General features: G+C 35.9%; 1 protein-coding gene across 4 annotated transcripts in view; it reads left to right on the plus strand.

Moving 5' to 3' along the window:
• LOC125649725 (neuronal acetylcholine receptor subunit alpha-10-like) overlaps positions 1–17,706 on the plus strand; it is a 35,196-nt gene that overhangs the window by 13,933 nt on the left and 3,557 nt on the right. For all 4 annotated transcript variants that reach the window (XM_048877439.2, XM_048877438.2, XM_048877440.2 and 1 more), the window contains exons 3-5: positions 7,201–7,361; positions 11,660–11,704; positions 14,438–14,547. In XM_048877439.2, the coding sequence (XP_048733396.1) occupies positions 7,201–7,361; positions 11,660–11,704; positions 14,438–14,547 (316 nt within the window). The remainder of the gene's footprint in view (positions 1–7,200; positions 7,362–11,659; positions 11,705–14,437; positions 14,548–17,706) is intronic.

Raw genomic sequence — 17,706 nt, forward strand, 5'->3', positions numbered from 1 at the left:
TCGGTTGAGCATCACTGAAGAGACATTATTTGTCGAAATGCGCATCTGGTGCATCAAAATTGGTACCGTATAAGTTTTACATTTAAGATCAGTACTCGGAAGTCGTCTCGTGGATTTCTTCAGGAACTACTGAAAATAATTCAATAAATTTGAAAAAATGCACCCCCATTACATGGAAAAATAAATTTATTAAAATGGCATCTCCTTGATGAACAAAATGGTGAAACTAGGATGACTATGTAAAAACAATTGTCTGCAGAACTACTTGACCGACAAGTTTTTATAACTTCTTGGTGTCCAAATAGATGAATGTCTAACCTGGTCTGTACACATTGATTCTTTATGCAGGAAACTTTCACAGAAAATAGGCATTTTACGTCGTCTGCAAACTTTTGTGTCAAATGCAGCATTATTGAAAATTTATAACACTGTTATATTTCCTCATTTTAATTATTGTTGTACAGTTTGGTGCTCAGCCAAAAACAGGGTTTTTATTGACAGACTTTTTAAATTACAGAAAAGGGCAGCCAGAATTATATTGAAGGTGAAAGTAACTCAGACTTCTACAACTGATATTTTTAGTGTTCTTAAATGGATGCCTGTTCATGATTATTTTGTATATAGAAAACTAGTGCTTGCTTTTAGGGTTCTTAATAACATGACACCAGAATATATGAACGTTTTTAGTTTTGACAGCCAAGTTAGTTCCAGAACAACAAGAAGTAGCGATAGTGGCATTTTATATTTACCAAAAGTTCGAACTGAATATTATAAACGGTCTTTTAAGGTATACTCCACAATTTTATGGAATCAGTTGCCCGAGTCTGTCAGAATCTGTGGTTCTATTACATCTTTTAAATCAGCATATTTGCAGCATTATTACTCAAATAAGTGATATATAAATATGTATTTGTTTATTTTTCCCCCAGTGATATCGTGTGTATATTTTATGTGTATATTTTATATTACGTTATCTATTTTTCTATTCTCTCATTTATCTGTCTGTGAATATGTTTTATACAGGACCACAATGTAAACTAGTCATTTGTACTAATTGTGCTATCCTGTCTAAATAAAGAATTATTATTATTATTATCAAAAGCATTTAGATTAGGTGTATGCTTGTTTTTCAAATCATGGCTCGGGGAGGGGGAGCTATAGGAAGGGATGATAGGTTATTGTTGAGAAATTTTCATCCATGTAGAGACATCATGCTTTAGGTGAAATGCTAAAAATCTTAATCCATGGTTGACGCTTTTACATAGAAATATACAGGGGGAAAATCATTCATTTTATAGAAATATACAGAAAAAAAATCTTTAATTCTCTGCTCCTCACGAAAATATTAACACTTGTGAAAGAGAAACTTCAAACTTACTGTCAGAAGTGGTGTAAATCAAATTGGATTCTAAAAAAATCCTAAAGAACTTTTAGTAAACTTGATATCGCAAGACTTTTCTCAAATCAACAACACCAAAACGCATGACTTTTCAACACTTTACACGACCATTCCTCACGATGAATTAAAGACTAGACTTTTTGACATCATAGACAGTTGCTTCTTCAACTAAAATGGAAAATGGAAAGATCAGGCATCCAAAAAAATATATATATATATTTTGTGAAACACCACTCTGATTCCCCCGTACAAGTACTCTGAAGTTGAAATGAAAAATATGCTAGAGTTCCTCATTGACAATATCTTCGTGGTCTTTGGTGATCATGTCTTCCAGCAGTTTGTTGGAATTCCCATGGGCACGAATTGTGCTCCTTTATTAGCTGACCTGTTTTTATCTCCATATGAAGCAGAATTTATTCAAAAACTTTTACGTGAAAAGAAAAAAAATCTTTTGTTGTGGCCTTCAATTCTACATTTAGGTATATCGAAGACATTTCATCTATTAATAATAACTTTCATTCATATGTCGATTCGACATATCCCTGTGAACTCGAAATAAAAGACACAACAGAGTCGTCCACTTCTGCTTCATACTTAGATATATTATTGAAAGTAGATATTAACGGCAAACTAACAACTCAATTTTATGACAAACGGGATGATTTTAGCTTCTCCATCGTCAACTTCCCATATTTATGTAGCAATATTCCATTATCACCTGCATATGGTGTTTATATCTCTCAACTGAATCGATACGCAAGAGCTTGTTAGTTTTAAATCGAGGCAAGCTACTGACAAAGAAGTTGATGGTACAGGGATTTCAACAGCCTCGTTTAAAGTCAGCATTTCGGATCGTTATAACGATCTAGTTTGCCAATACAACCTATCATTGGGTCAAACGCTGTCTGACGTGTTTCATACCGATTGTTAGACCGTTCTTGGCACACTGATTCTGACTACGAATAACCCCATTTACTTGATAAAGATATATAGCTCACGATGGATGTGACCGGTCGACAGGGCATGCTTACTCCTCCTAGGCACCTGATCCCACCTCTGGTGTGTCCAGAGATCAGTGTTTGCCCAACTATCCATTTTGTATTGCTTATAGGAGTTATGAGATTGATCACTGTTCGTTATCTTCACCTTTCATAGACAGGAAAACACCTTCTATTCATAACATAGAAATATACAGGAAAACGTCTTCACTCCTTTCATAGAAATATAAATGAAACGTCGAAAGACGGACAAGTCGAATCGCAGGTTGTACTCACATACCATAAATAAAATGGTACTTGTGGTATACAAAGAATTTATAATTTTAGCGATATACTTTGTTCATTTTACGAGTAATACATGAATAGCAATCGTATTTAGAGTACGTGAATAGAAATCATATCTAAACTCTGTTCGTGCAAAGCGCTAACAGTTCTATGTCTATGTTTTCTCCAGGCATTTATTGTTTTAATTTACCTACACATTTTTATCACATAGGCTCCTATCTGTCTAGCTGTATATATAAAAATGACAGTTTTGTGCACGAATTGTTAAGGAAAAGTGAATATAGAAAGTCTATAAGATGAAACATAAATGGGAAATCTGAACGGGAACTGCGTGTAAAATGAGGGTTCGCTCAGCAGGACGAGATGTGCGATAGGGGTCTTCATGTTACGCAATCTAATATAGAACGCTACAAAGGCTGATCATATTTTCAGAAGTCCAAATAGAATACTTTCTGTCAAGATAATTGAATATTTCCCCCACTGCAATTGCCACATTTGCTAAATTACTTTGATTTTGCAGCGGAAAGAAATAAGAATTCCACAATGAACCTAAAGGGACTAATTACATTCACGCCATTTAATTTCAGAGGATATTTTAGATTTCGTACGTGATATCCGTTTCTTGATACGAAAAATGTGAAGATAACGAACAGTGATCAATCTCATAAATCCTATAAAGAATGCGAAAATCGAGAGCAAGGCAAATACCGACCCATACACGAATGGTGGGATCCGGTCAGCATCCCCTGTTGACAAGTGTTGTGTGCCCCCCCCCCCCACCCCCCCACCCCCCAACACACACACACTTCTGGATAACTGGCCATATAAAAGATTTTTTTCCCATAGTATGATTTCTCCTCTCACGTTTTGGTTTAAATCTTAGGCTAACATAAAGCTAAGAGCCAGGCTTTATATCGATGTTTTGTACAACGATCTGAACAACGAATGCAGCACGTTATGCATACATCTGTGCACGAAAAGGTGCGCTGTGCCAATTATATAAATGTATAAAATTCTGTATTGACAGTCTTTTGATTTGTGTTATCAGATTTCCTATAAATCAAACGTACGTAACAATGTATGATGTAGTTATGCACGTGCTCTGAATTTCGATTGAATCTGACTAACTAATTTGTAAATGACGACTTATTTTTTCAACTAACTATTTTTGAAAAGTTAAGAGTTTAAAGTAAGAGTTAAATGTAAGTATTTGGTACACAATCTTCAGTCATGGTCTGTATAATTAAATGCATGTAGGAATTGTGCCCTGTTGTAGATAATTTCATCTGACGACGACTAGTTTCAGACCCTTAAAATATCCGACTGCATGGTAAAATTAGAAAGCGTGAAAATGCTCAATCACGGTCACGTGTGGGCGTTCTCAATCCATAAAGCCCCGAAGAACACTTCTGTGCAATTCCTTATCCTTTTCTCAAATGATTACAGATTATTGATGAATTACCGTTTAAAACTTCACGTGTTGTCTGGAGACTATAACAATCCCCTTAGTACATTGTAATTGGTCCTTTTAAAGCAACCAATGCTGCATTCATGATGAAAGCATGCTCAAGGGCAGGATATGTGTTCACACGTGACATATCGCGTGCAGTTTAGCGAATTTAAAGAATCTTACAGCGAGGATGAAGCTGTATGTAAGATATTTTAAAAAAAAAAAAAAATTTGGAGATTCACATATAATCTAATTTTCCATATTGGAACACACAAAAAACGGGCATAACTTTAAAATTATGTGAATTGTCCAATGTCTATCTTTGTTCTGTATTTATGTTATATAGTGTTGTTTTTGTCAGTACGGTGCAAGAATGATTAAGAGACTTAAAACCAACTTCTTTCGGTTTTCCATCCACACTTCCGGTGGGACCAGATATGATATAATCGTAAATTTTATCTTTTTTTTTCCAGATATAAAATCAGAGATTGTTCTAATATGTATCGTTGAGTTATTTGGTGAAGGAAAAATTTGCAATAACAAACACGTATCACATTGTCAATCAAAATATACATACGAAGCGTATTTTCGAATCACTGGTCTTTTTTTAAAGTACGGTGGTATATTTATGACAAGCACATATATTTTTTTTTTACTTTCTTATGTTGGAAAATATTATGTCGTTCGCATGAGATATTATGTCGTTCGAACGAGATATTATGTCGTTCACACGACTTATTAACATAATATCTCGTTCGAACGACATAATATTTTCCAACATAAGAAGGAAAAAAATATTTGCATGTCCTAAATATACCACCGTATAAAAGTCATCGAATGTTTTTTTTTTTTTACAAATAAAAGTAGGAATATAGCAATACTTGGTTATTAATGATTCACTGTGACCTTTGTAGTGTTTGGTTGTTATGTGTAGTATCTTTTTTAAATCAATACAAATCTTGCGAATATCTTTGCAAGAATATTTTGTATATGTTGTTGCTACTGGAATCATTTTCGTACATAAACCGGACATTTTTGGATTTTTTAATGGACTCTGAGGAATGTTAACAAAACCAAAATACAGAAGAAATGATGTCAGTCCTTGCAGGAAAAATACTTCATCTCTATTATGAATTCTGTCGAAGATTATGCCAGACGATGGGCTAAATATGAAAAAGAAGAATTTGATACATTGTCAGAATGGGTTAAAAGCATCAGAGGAATATCAAAATCCCGCATTAGACATATTAAAACAAAAGTACGTACCATCTATCCTTCTGTGTTTAATAAACCAGAAGTGATAAAAGAATTAAATAGGTTACATGAGAAATATGTTTTGGTTCCAGTTGACAAAGCTTTTAACAACATTGTCTTTGTTTGTAAGGCTCATTATTACAACTGTATTTTAAACGAACTTGGCATTAATTCCACTTTTGGTAATCGTACTTATACTCCAACTATCCTTCCAAATGATGAAATTCTTCAAAACCATGCTTCAGTTTTAGACACATTTAATATCCCAGTCACTGGGTCGAATGAATATGAGTTACCGTACCTATACTGGATTCCTAAACTACATAAAAACCCTTACAAACAAAGATACATTGCTGGATCCGGTAAGTGCTCTACCAAGCCCCTATCTTTGCTCCTCACGAAAATATTAACAGCTGTGAAGGAGAAACTAAATTCTAAAAAAAACTTTTAGTTAACTTGAAATCGGAAAACTTTCCCCAAATCAAAAACATCAAAACGTATGACTTTTCAACACTTTACACGACTATTCCTCACGATAAATTAAAAACTAGACTTTTTGACAGCATAGATAGTTGCTTCTTCAACAAAAATGGAAAACGGAAATATTCATATCTAGTGATCAGTCATCCAAAAATTACTTTGTTAAACACCACTCTGATTCCACGCACAAATACTCTGAAGTTGAAATAAAAAATATGCTAGAGTTCCTCATTGACAATATCTTTGTGGTCTTTGGTGGTCAGGTCTTCCAACAGTCTGTTGGAATTCCCATGGGCACGAATTGTGCTCCTTTGTTAGCTGACCTGTTTTTATATTCATATGAAGCAAAATTTATTCAAAAACTTCTACGTGAAAAGAAAAAAATTCTTGCTGTGGCCTTCAATTCGACATTTCGACGACGTTTTGTCTATTAACAATAATAATTTTCATTCATATGGCGATTCGATATATCCCTGTGAGCTCGAAATAAAAGACACAACAGAGTCGTCCACTTCTGCTTCATACTTAGATATTTTATTGAAAGCAGATATTAATGGCAAACTGACAACTCACTTGTATGACAAAGGGGACGATTTTAGCTTCTCCATCGTTAACTTCCAATATTTATGTAGCAATATTCCATTATCACCTGCACATGGTGTTGATATCTCTCAACTGATTCAATACGCAAGAGCTTGTTCTGCGTATGGTCAGTTTTTAAATCGAGGCAAGCTACTGACAAACAAGTTGATGGTAGAGGGGTTTCAAGAGTTTCGATTAAAGTCGGCATTTCGCAAATTATATGGTCGTTATAACGATCTAGTTCGTCAATACAACCTATCATTGGGTCAAATGCTGTCTGACGTGTTTCATACCGATTGTTAGGCCGTTCTTGGCCCACTGATTTTGACTACGGATAACTCCATTTACCTGATAAAGATATAGGGCTCATGGCGGATGTGACCGGTCGACAGGGCATGCTTACTCCTCCTAGGCACCTGATCCCACCTCTGGTGTGTCCAGGGATCAGTGTTTGTTCAACTATCTATTTTGTATTGCTTATAGGAATAATTAGATTGATCACTGTTCGTTATCTTCACCTTCTATGAGTGAAAAATTCTCGGTGGGACATTAAACAATATGCAACCAACCAAAACTTCCTTTTACCATACATTTTATTGATTGTGTACATTGGTTTACTGTACAACTTCTGTTTTTTGACATATTCTATGTCTTATGTCAGTTCATAATGTCAGAGAATGGTGTTACATGTCTTGTAAAATGCAAGCACCTGTCAGAGATTTCGTGTGTGAGTACTGTTTGATTCTTTGTAGATGTGATTTGTATGAATTCCTCCCGCTCTCAGCTAACGGACGAACAGAGGTTGTACAAAAAGTTGATGTATAACTACGATAGGAACACACGACCAGTGTACAACGCCTCCCATCCCGTAAACGTCAACATCAGCATATCGCTGACACAGATCTTTGACGTGGTGAGTACCATCAACGCATTTTCTATATTCTGATTCAGTAGCTCTAACCTTTATCAAAGGACAAAGTGCAAGAACAGTTATTGGCGGTCCTGAAATTTGAATATTCTTACATTCCTTAAACTCAGTATTTCCCCGTTGAAAGAGTGAAAAAACAAAAAGTAGGATTCATTTGCTCTGAAAATGGTTCCAAATTTGGCATATGACATCACATTTTCCACTTTTCCTGGAAAGTGGTAAAAAAAAAAACAACAACAAAAACAAGGTCAACTAATCATTTGTACACCAGAAAATCATAGACTCGTGTATCGGCCGACATTTGCAACATTAGAATATGAAGATTATTAATATATCTCAATTTGATCGTGATTGACCTTTGAAATTAGTTTTGCGTCGTAATAGAAAATGTTGGGAAGACTTGTGTTTGTGACGTTAGAGATAAATAAGATTCATGATTGTTGTGTGGTCATTTGTTTTTAAGTTCCGTCGAGAATTTTTAACTCATATCGAGACATCACCAGCTGTAGGTGAAGTACCACAAATAGACCTGTGCTTCGAAGCTCAAGGCTTTTTGCAGTGAAGGTTATTTTACGTGCCACCGCCTTCCGCGACCACCGTCTTCGAGGTCATGTCCGAAAGATCCGTGATTCTCACTTCTCAATGGCGAGCATTTGACAAAGGATCGAGCACTACCTTTGTTAACGTCTTAAGTTTGACTCGGCCAAGACACTAGCGAGGCTCGAACTCCCGACCTCCCGATTACGAAGCGAACGAATTGTAACAGTTGCTAAAATCTTAATTAATTTATTTATGTATAATATATGTATATTTATGTTTAATAACACATTCATACCAACACTTTGCTTTTCTATGTGGTCAAATTCAGGGCCATCATTTATTATATATATATATGTGTGTGTGTGTGTGTGTGTGTGTGTGTGTGTGTGTGTGTGTGTGTGTGTGTGTGTATAACCAAATAGAAAGAGTTGATATCACACAGTCAAAATAATTCAATAAAAAAGCAGGAAAATATACAGTTCCAAAATATATTTAAATCATTAGCGCTTTCTAGATTTTAACATCCATCCTCAGGTGAATGCAAATTAATAATTGCAATTATTAATTTGCATTCACCTGAGGATGGATGTTAAAATCCGGAAAGCGCTAGTGATTTAAATATATTTTGGAACTGTATATTTTCCTGCTTTTTTATTGAATTATATATATATATATATATATATATATATATATATGGTGTGGTCGCTTACAGCTGCATAAAACATGCTGCCAATCACAGTCAAAATATGGTCCACTTTTAACCGAGTTATGCTACACCAGTATATTTATACGAAGGTTGATAGTTATATGAAGAAGCGTTTTGTGATAGTTATGATTAAGTTACGATTAAATTAACCCTTGTAAAAGGTTTCCCGCTTCTTTGTCTTGGAAGAATGACATAAATAGAAAGTTCAGCAGACGTTTGTCTCATTGACTCGACTATCGTGTTATTTTATCTGTCAGTTTCAGAAAGTTTACAGCGATAAACAAGCTTTAATTAGAGATCGATAACATTCCCTAATAAACCTATAGATATTAATATTATAATTTTAAGGCTGTAAAAGCATGCAGGCCTATACTATATTAAGCCAAGCAAGCGGCGGTCATACAGGAAATTGTGCTATGAGATTTTTACGGCTCAAAATCGTTGTGTGAGTCAGTGTTTTTTGGTACCTTTGGTCCATGTCATAAAAGTCTATTTAAATACACTACCAATTCTGCCATAAAAGTCTATTTAAATACACGATCTATGTAAACGCTTTTTCATGTATGCACTCTCATTGATATCGCAAAAATTTTACACAATTGAACTGACAAGATTCTCCATGACCCGTGTCTGTATCACCCACTTTCTTGGTTTGATTGAACGTGTAATAGCAAAAGCTGCATATAATACTTTTAAAATGTCTCTAGAAACAAGGACGAATCCTCAGTGTGCCATCATTGCGTGGCAAGCATATATCCATAGAGGATTTAATAAGTAAGATTCAATTACTATATATTGGTGCCATATACTGAATTGAATCAACGGACCACGAATTACTCTCTACTCACGCTATTTCACCTTTAACAGGTTCGTTAAAAGCTGTACATTTTTTGTACATTACACAATTATAGATATTCTTTCGACATGGTTTTATAGGCAGATTACTAGAGATAAGCATTGTTGGCAAAGTACAGCCCACTTCTAGAGATTTCTTTCCAGAATATTGCCTCTGGTTTCTTTTGTACCGGCTGCCTTTGTCTTTGAGTGTCCGGGATAGTGGTGTCGGATGTCTGCGTCTATGAGATGGCATAATGGCTAATGATTAAGCTGTGGTATTTAATCACCCTAATTAAGCTGCATTTAGTGATGCATCTGCCTTTTTTTCTTGTCATAATCTGCTGTATATAACGATTAATGTGTTGGATATGTTCCATGTGGTTTTAGTGGCTATATCTGAATATTTACATTTCCAATGCCTTTGCTTTTGATATTTCTATGAATTGTATTGCTATCTATTTCCTAATGTTGTAAACAATGTTGAAGTGAATGCAGATAAATATAGTATGTCTGTCATAACGTTAGGGAATTTCTACAGAAATGAAAGTAGAATGTAAATATAAGAAATAGACTACAGTTTTGAAAATACATGAGGGTATGAATCGCAACGTTTCACACAGGCATACTTTTCATGAAGCGTGAGACGTTTTTGAAATTACTGTACCATACATGTAGGCAAAACAACTACAAGTATTCAAAATAAAAACTGAGGAAGCCTGAATATATTTGAATTCTTTATATCATAATTGAAAAGATTATTTCATGATTATGGTTTGAGTAATGTTGTCCTTTAAAGTATTAGATACACATAGTTGAAAATGATTGATAAGAGAAAGAAACTGCGTAATTCCGGGTGAAATGTGAAGTCCACCACCCCTCGAAGAGACCTTTATCAGAACGTGTTATCTGTTACAGTGAGGTTAAGGAGATGCAGAGTAAAGCAGCTTTTTGATATCAATGTCAGAATGATGGACAGGGGATTTAAGTTATAATCTTCCTATAATTGAGACTCGTAAACTCTTAATGAAGGAGAAACCATTCCTAAAACAAAAACAAAATAATTTAGTCTGAAATTTTCTGTTCTATCATTCGTATACACACATATCAAGTAACTACAAGGGAGGCCAACCACCGATCGCAATACCCCCACCTCATCTGTATATTCAGAACAGGAAATGCATATCATAGCCCTTAGGATAGTGATACTTTTTCACTAGTACTCAGGTGACCGTTAAGGCCTGTGGGCCTCTTGTTATATAACTAATACATGTATGTAATTTAAAACATCGAAAACAGCTACTAGAACATGTAGAACTTACTAAACGATATTTGGTCGAGTATCTTTGAATCGGGTTCGATATTACTATTGCTCTAATTCATGACATGGTGTCCACACTTTCTTCGTGATTATAGTGCACGATAGTTGAAAGTGGGTAGAAACGCGAGTTTTATTGAGTGACCAAAAATAATAATCAGTCGTATCAATTTTGAATTTCACAATTTATTTTTGGGCCGATGTTGGAGAAACCAAATGCCGTCTCACAAGTTTCATACTCTTTGTACACTGATTTTGACTACGGATTACTCCGTTTACCTGATCAAGATATAGGGCTCACGGCGGGTGTGACCGGTTAACAGGGGATGTTTACTCCACCTAGGCACCACTGGTATGTCCAGGGGTCCATGTTCGCCATACTCTTAATTTTGTATTCTTTATTCAATATAGTGTTGTACTCGCTATTCCCCAAGGTTCCACAATGCACTATTGTTTATATGGAATAAATGTCCAGTTTTTTATGATGGAGATAGAAAAACAACAGAATAATTTGTATAATCGAACATTTTAGATGCAAGTTTTTATGATTGGTTGAAAGGTCACTTGCGTGTCAGAGTTTTTCTCGAGGATTACAAACAACGAAACATCATGTTTATTGCTGGCAAAACATGTAAATATCATTTGTAATAAAAACTAACAGGAATGACGTTTACACGTGTTTTATTTGTAAATGAAAGTACTGACTTTTCAACTTGCAATAAAAAACTGTATTCAATCTGAGAAACAAGTTAAATAACAAAATAAGCGGAATAACTGCCGGGTTTGGTGGCATTGTATTATGAGAACATAAAAGCAATATGGAGTGATATTTATTTCTTGAATATAAGTGTGATGTAAGATTAATATTTTTGCTTTCCATTATAGGATGAGAAAAACCAATTCCTAACGACAAACATATGGCTGGATCAGGTAATAAGAGCACTTGTAACAAATACATGTACATCTTGTAACTAGGCATTGACAACAGCGAGAGTAGGGTTCCGTGATTTAGATATAAGCGTGACGACTTGCGGTTTATTAGCTAACGATCAGCTGATCAAGGTGAATTTTCTGTGGTTGAAACAGGTGGTGTTCATGCCCATTCCAGTGTCAATATATGGGGGAAGGGGGATCTTCCTGTGATGAAACGAATTCGATTATCCGAACACCTTAGTGTAAAAATATACGCCAGAACTCATTTAATTTGTAGTTTGCATTGTGATAGCTTTTATTCTGATGATATCGACGATCGGTTGAAAACCTAGGAAATAATTATTATTATTTGCACTAAAATGGATTATATATGATAAAAAGTGTGGTAACTGTAAGATATTCACTGTAAAGTTTGGTAACTGTAAGATATTCACTGTAAAGTGTGGTAACTGTAAGATATTCACTGTAAAGTTTGGTAACTGTAAGATATTCACTGTAGATACGTGCATATGGTTTCGAAGCATTAATTTGAAAAGGGTTTGAACTTGGATGTTCATAAAAAGAATGTCCGGAATTCTCTCTGGGGTCACGGGGTCAACAGGTGCGACCTCTGTTAGTACAAATACATACATATATGTATTTAGTTTCTTAGGAAATACTTGAGAATGATTCATTTTCCTCTTTTATCAAAACATCAGAACACGACCATGGTTGAGAGTATTTGTGTTTAATAAATACACGTTGTGTTCTTTGGCTCTGTCCAGCAAAAACAGAAATTCATAGCTAACATAATACTTATTTGTATATTAGGGTCTCGTCCCGCTTATTATCATAGCTGCAGAACTGTGTAACTCTCGGAGGCTTGGAGGGTTGGGGGGGGGGGGGGGGGGGGAGGGGGGCAGACCAGAGAGCTACAGATCCATCCGTTGGAAAAGCCTTCGATGTACGGCGCATTTTTTTCCGTGAACATTCAGGTCTTATATCTTCGTATTTTTACATCGCCGCCTCGGAAATTTCAATTGGAAAAGTTCCTAACACATTCCTTGCTCTTCAAAACATACGTTAAAACATTCAAAGCTCCACTTAAATTGAGAACTCACAGCTTCAATAAATACCTGTTTATGTAGCCATGTTAGGTTCCCTGTTGATTTCCAAATCCCTGTGTTTCAGTCCCCTTGCTCTACATGTATACGAACGCCGTAGTTATTTTCCCCCTCAATCATTTCTCTCATTTGAATGAAATATTTTGGATGAAATAAGCACAGATCAGTAACAATGAGGTTGAATATCAGACAAAGTTGTTCGTAAGATACCAAAATTAATTTTGAACACTCAAAAATTATTTTTATGCTTAGAGGGATCATTTTTTAAAAATATAAATTATGTCAATGATTTGTGTTTAAAATAATATGAAGACCGATATCTATAGTATTGGAAACATGAATTATACAATAATCGACGGGGTTCGAATTGACTGGCAACCTAACATGGCAAACTTTGATGAAGCTGCAAGTTTTCAGTTCGAATTGGGCTTGAACGTACAATGTACATGTATATTTCGACACAGGTATAGCAGAGGACTATGATAGAAATTCCTTTATATAGAAATTTTTGTGGCATTGATGTGAAGATGTGGTGATATGAAACCTAAATCATGCACAGAAAAAAGTTGCGCTGTAAATCAAGGGCTTTTAGAACGAGTGGAACTGTAGCTCTCTGGTTCTCGGAGAGCTAATATTGACACTATTGACGATGAAGATATTTCAAGGAATACAAAAGTCTGATTAATTAATGGCTCTATACAAGGTACTATTTTTTTTTTTACTGTTACGGCACGTGAGCATGTCCATCTTAAAATTTTACATTCGGATTTATTCTTTGATAGATATCTTAATAAGTATTTGAAATATGCTAATTCTATTAAAATATTTATACATTATCAATATCAAGAGAAGATGGTCCGATCATGATCAACAACAAACTCATTCACATAAGATGAACAATTTTATAGATAAATGAATACCACATAAAGACTGACTGACGGTCAGACAGAGAAGACACGTGGTCCCATCCGGTTCCCACGATAGAACAATAATTAATAAATGGAAACCTACTGCCATTACAGATGGTAATTCAAAAGAGATATAAAAAGAAAGAAAGATATGTTTATAGAAAAGTAACTTTCTGGATGTAATTGATTCGATCTTGAAATACTTTTCTTGGAGGCTGGAAACATGTAATCACTGAAAGATTCCATTCAGCTTACTGTAAGATGATATACCTTCTTTACATTACGATATCCTATTCATACCAATTGAATCACCATGTGCACGATTCAGTGAAATATGTGTACCCTACGGTAGACTGCGATTCGTGAGTAGCGTTTGTGTATGTGTCAACAGTGACAGCCTTGTCACGATATTCTGTCTCAGGAGATTGTGTCTATTCTGACGCTCTAGCTTTATATACGTTTTTGTATAAACTCTACTATTTTATGTTAATGGCAACTATGCACGAAAAATATAAACAAAGAGAAAAAAGCATTTGAAATTCCAAATTATATCTCTGTTCTTCAAATGCCATTTACTGATTTATTCCTACGCCTTTTGAGTATACATTAACAGCAGCTTTCTAACATTTAAACCACGTCATATTTACTAGTAATTTATTGCACTTCTTGAACTGTACTTATAAATTGTGTCCTAAATTGTCAAAATAACCCATATTTAGAGCTGGATGGACGAAAAACTGATCTGGAATCCGGAAGATTACAACAACCTGACTGTTCTCCGCATTCCATGTACCAACATCTGGTTACCAGACATCGTCCTGTACAACAGGTGAGTAAACCAGCATTAATACACGATACACTACAGCTACAACACGTGAGTTATCGTTACACAGCTACAACACGTGATTCATCGATACACAGCTACTACACGTGAGTCATCGATACACAGCTACTACACGTGAGTTATCGCTACACAGCTACAACACGTAAGTTATCGCTACACAGCTACAACACGTGAGTCATCGATACACAGCTACAACACGTGATTTATCGCTACACAGCTACAACACGTGATTTATCGCTACACAGCTACAACACGTGAGTCATCGATACACAGCTACAACACGTGAGACATCGATACAGAGCTACAACACGTGTGTCATCAGCTTTAATACACAGCTATAACACGTGAGTCATCAGCTTTAATACACAGCTACAACACGTGAGTCATCAGCTTTAATACACAGCTACAACACGTGAGTCATCAGCTTTAATACACAGCTACAACACGTGAGTCATCACCTTTAATACACAGCTACAACACGTGAGTCATCAGCTTTAATACACAGCTATAACACGTGTGTCATCAGCTTTAATACACAGCTATAACACGTGAGTCATCAGCTTTAATACACAGCTACAACACATGAGTCATCAACTTTAATACACAGCTACAACACATGAGTCATCAGCTTTAATACACAGCTATAACACATGTGTCATCAGCTTTAATACACAGCTACAACACGTGAATCATCAGCTTTAATACACAGCTACAACACATGAGTCATCAGCTTTAATACACAGCTACAACACGTGAGTCATCAGCTTTAATACACAGCTACAACACGTGAGTCATCAGCTTTAATACACGATACACAGCTACAACACGTGAATCATCAGCTTTAATACACAGCTACAACACGTGAGTCATCAGCTTTAATACACGATACACAGCTACAACACGTGAATCATCAGCTTTAATACACAGCTATAACACGTGTGTCATCAGATTTAATACACAGCTATAACACGTGAGTCATCAGCTTTAATACTCAGCTACAACACATGTGTCATCAGCTTTAATACACAGCTACAGCACATGAGTTATCAGCTTTAATACACAGCTACAACACATGAGTCATCAGCTTTAATACACAGCTACAACACGTGAATCATCAGCTTTAATACACAGCTACAACACATGTGTCATCAGCTTTAATACTCAGCTACAACACGTGTGTCATCAGCTTTAATACACAGCTACAACACGTGAGTCATCAGCTTTAATACACGATACACAGCTACAACACGTGAATCATCAGCTTTAATACACAGCTACAACACGTGAGTCATCAGCTTTAATACACAATACACAGCTACAACACATGACTCATCAGCTTTAATACTCAGCTACAACACGTGAGTCATGAGCTTTAATACACAGCTACAACACATGAGTCATCAGCTTTAATACACAGCTACAACACATGAGTCATCAGCTTTAATACACAGCTACAACACGTGAGTCATCAGCTTTAATACACGATACACAGCTACAACACGTGAATCATCAGCTTTAATACACAGCTACAACACGTGAGTCATCAGCTTTAATACACGATACACAGCTACAACACATGAGTCATCAGCTTTAATACTCAGCTACAACACGTGAGTCATCAGCTTTAATACACAGCTACAACATATGAGTCATCAGCTTTAATACACAGCTACAACACATGAGTCATCAGCTTTAATACACAGCTACAACACGTGAGTCATAAGCTTTAATACTCAGCTACAACACGTGAGTCATCAGCTTTAATACACAGCTACAACACATGAGTCATCAGCTTTAATACACAGCTACAACACATGAGTCATCAGCTTTAATACACAGCTACAACACATGAGTCATCAGCTTTAATACACAGCTATAACACGTGAGTCATCAGCTTTAATACACGATACACAGCTACAACACATGAGTCATCAGCTTTAATACACAGCTACAACACGTGAGTCATGAGCTTTAATACACAGCTACAACACGTGAGTCATCAGCTTTAATACACGATACACAGCTACAATACGTGAATCATCAGCTTTAATACACAGCTACAACACGTGAGTCATCAGCTTTAATACACAGCTACAACACGTGAGTCATCAGCTTTAATACACAGCTACAACACGTGAGTCATCAGCTATAATACACCGCTACAACACATGAGTCATCAGCTTTAATACACAGCTACAACACATGAGTCATCAGCTTTAATACACCGCTACAACACGTGAGTCATCAGCTTTAATACACAGCTACAACACATGAGTCATCAGCTTTAATACACAGCTACAACACATGAGTCATCAGCTTTAATACACAGCTACAACACATGAGTCATCAGCTTTAATACACGATACACAGCTACAACACATGAGTCATCAGCTTTAATACACAGCTACAACACGTGAGTCATCAGCTTTAATACACAGCTACAACACGTGAGTCATCAGCTTTAATACACAGCTACAACACATGAGTCATCAGCTTTAATACACGATACACCGCTACAACACATGAGTCATCAGCTTTAATACACCGCTACAACACATGAGACATCAGCTTTAATACACAGCTACAACACGTGAGTCATCAGCTTTAATACACAGCTACAACACGTGAGTCATCAGCTTTAATACACGATACACCGCTACAACACATGAGTCATCAGCTTTAATACACCGCTACAACACATGAGACATCAGCTTTAATACACAGCTACAACACGTGAGTCATCACCTTTAATACACAGCTACAACACGTGAGTCATCAGCTTTAATACACAGCTACAATACGTGAGTCATCAGCTTTAATACACAGCTACAACACGTGAGTCATCAGCTTTAATACACGATACACAGCTACAATACGTGAGTCATCAGCTTTAATACACAGCTACAACACGTGAGTCATCAGCTTTAATACACAGCTACAACACGTGAGTCATCAGCTTTAATACATAGCTATAACACGTGAGTCATCACCTTTAATACACAGCTACAACACGTGAGTCATCAGCTTTAATACTCAGCTACAACACGTGTGTCATCAGCTTTAATACACAGCTACAACACATGAGTCATCAGCTTTAATACACAGCTACAACACGTGAGTCATCAGCTTTAATACACAGCTACA

Source organism: Ostrea edulis, chromosome 5, assembly GCF_947568905.1.
Source record: "Ostrea edulis chromosome 5, xbOstEdul1.1, whole genome shotgun sequence".
Taxonomy (NCBI): Eukaryota; Metazoa; Mollusca; class Bivalvia; order Ostreida; family Ostreidae; genus Ostrea; species Ostrea edulis.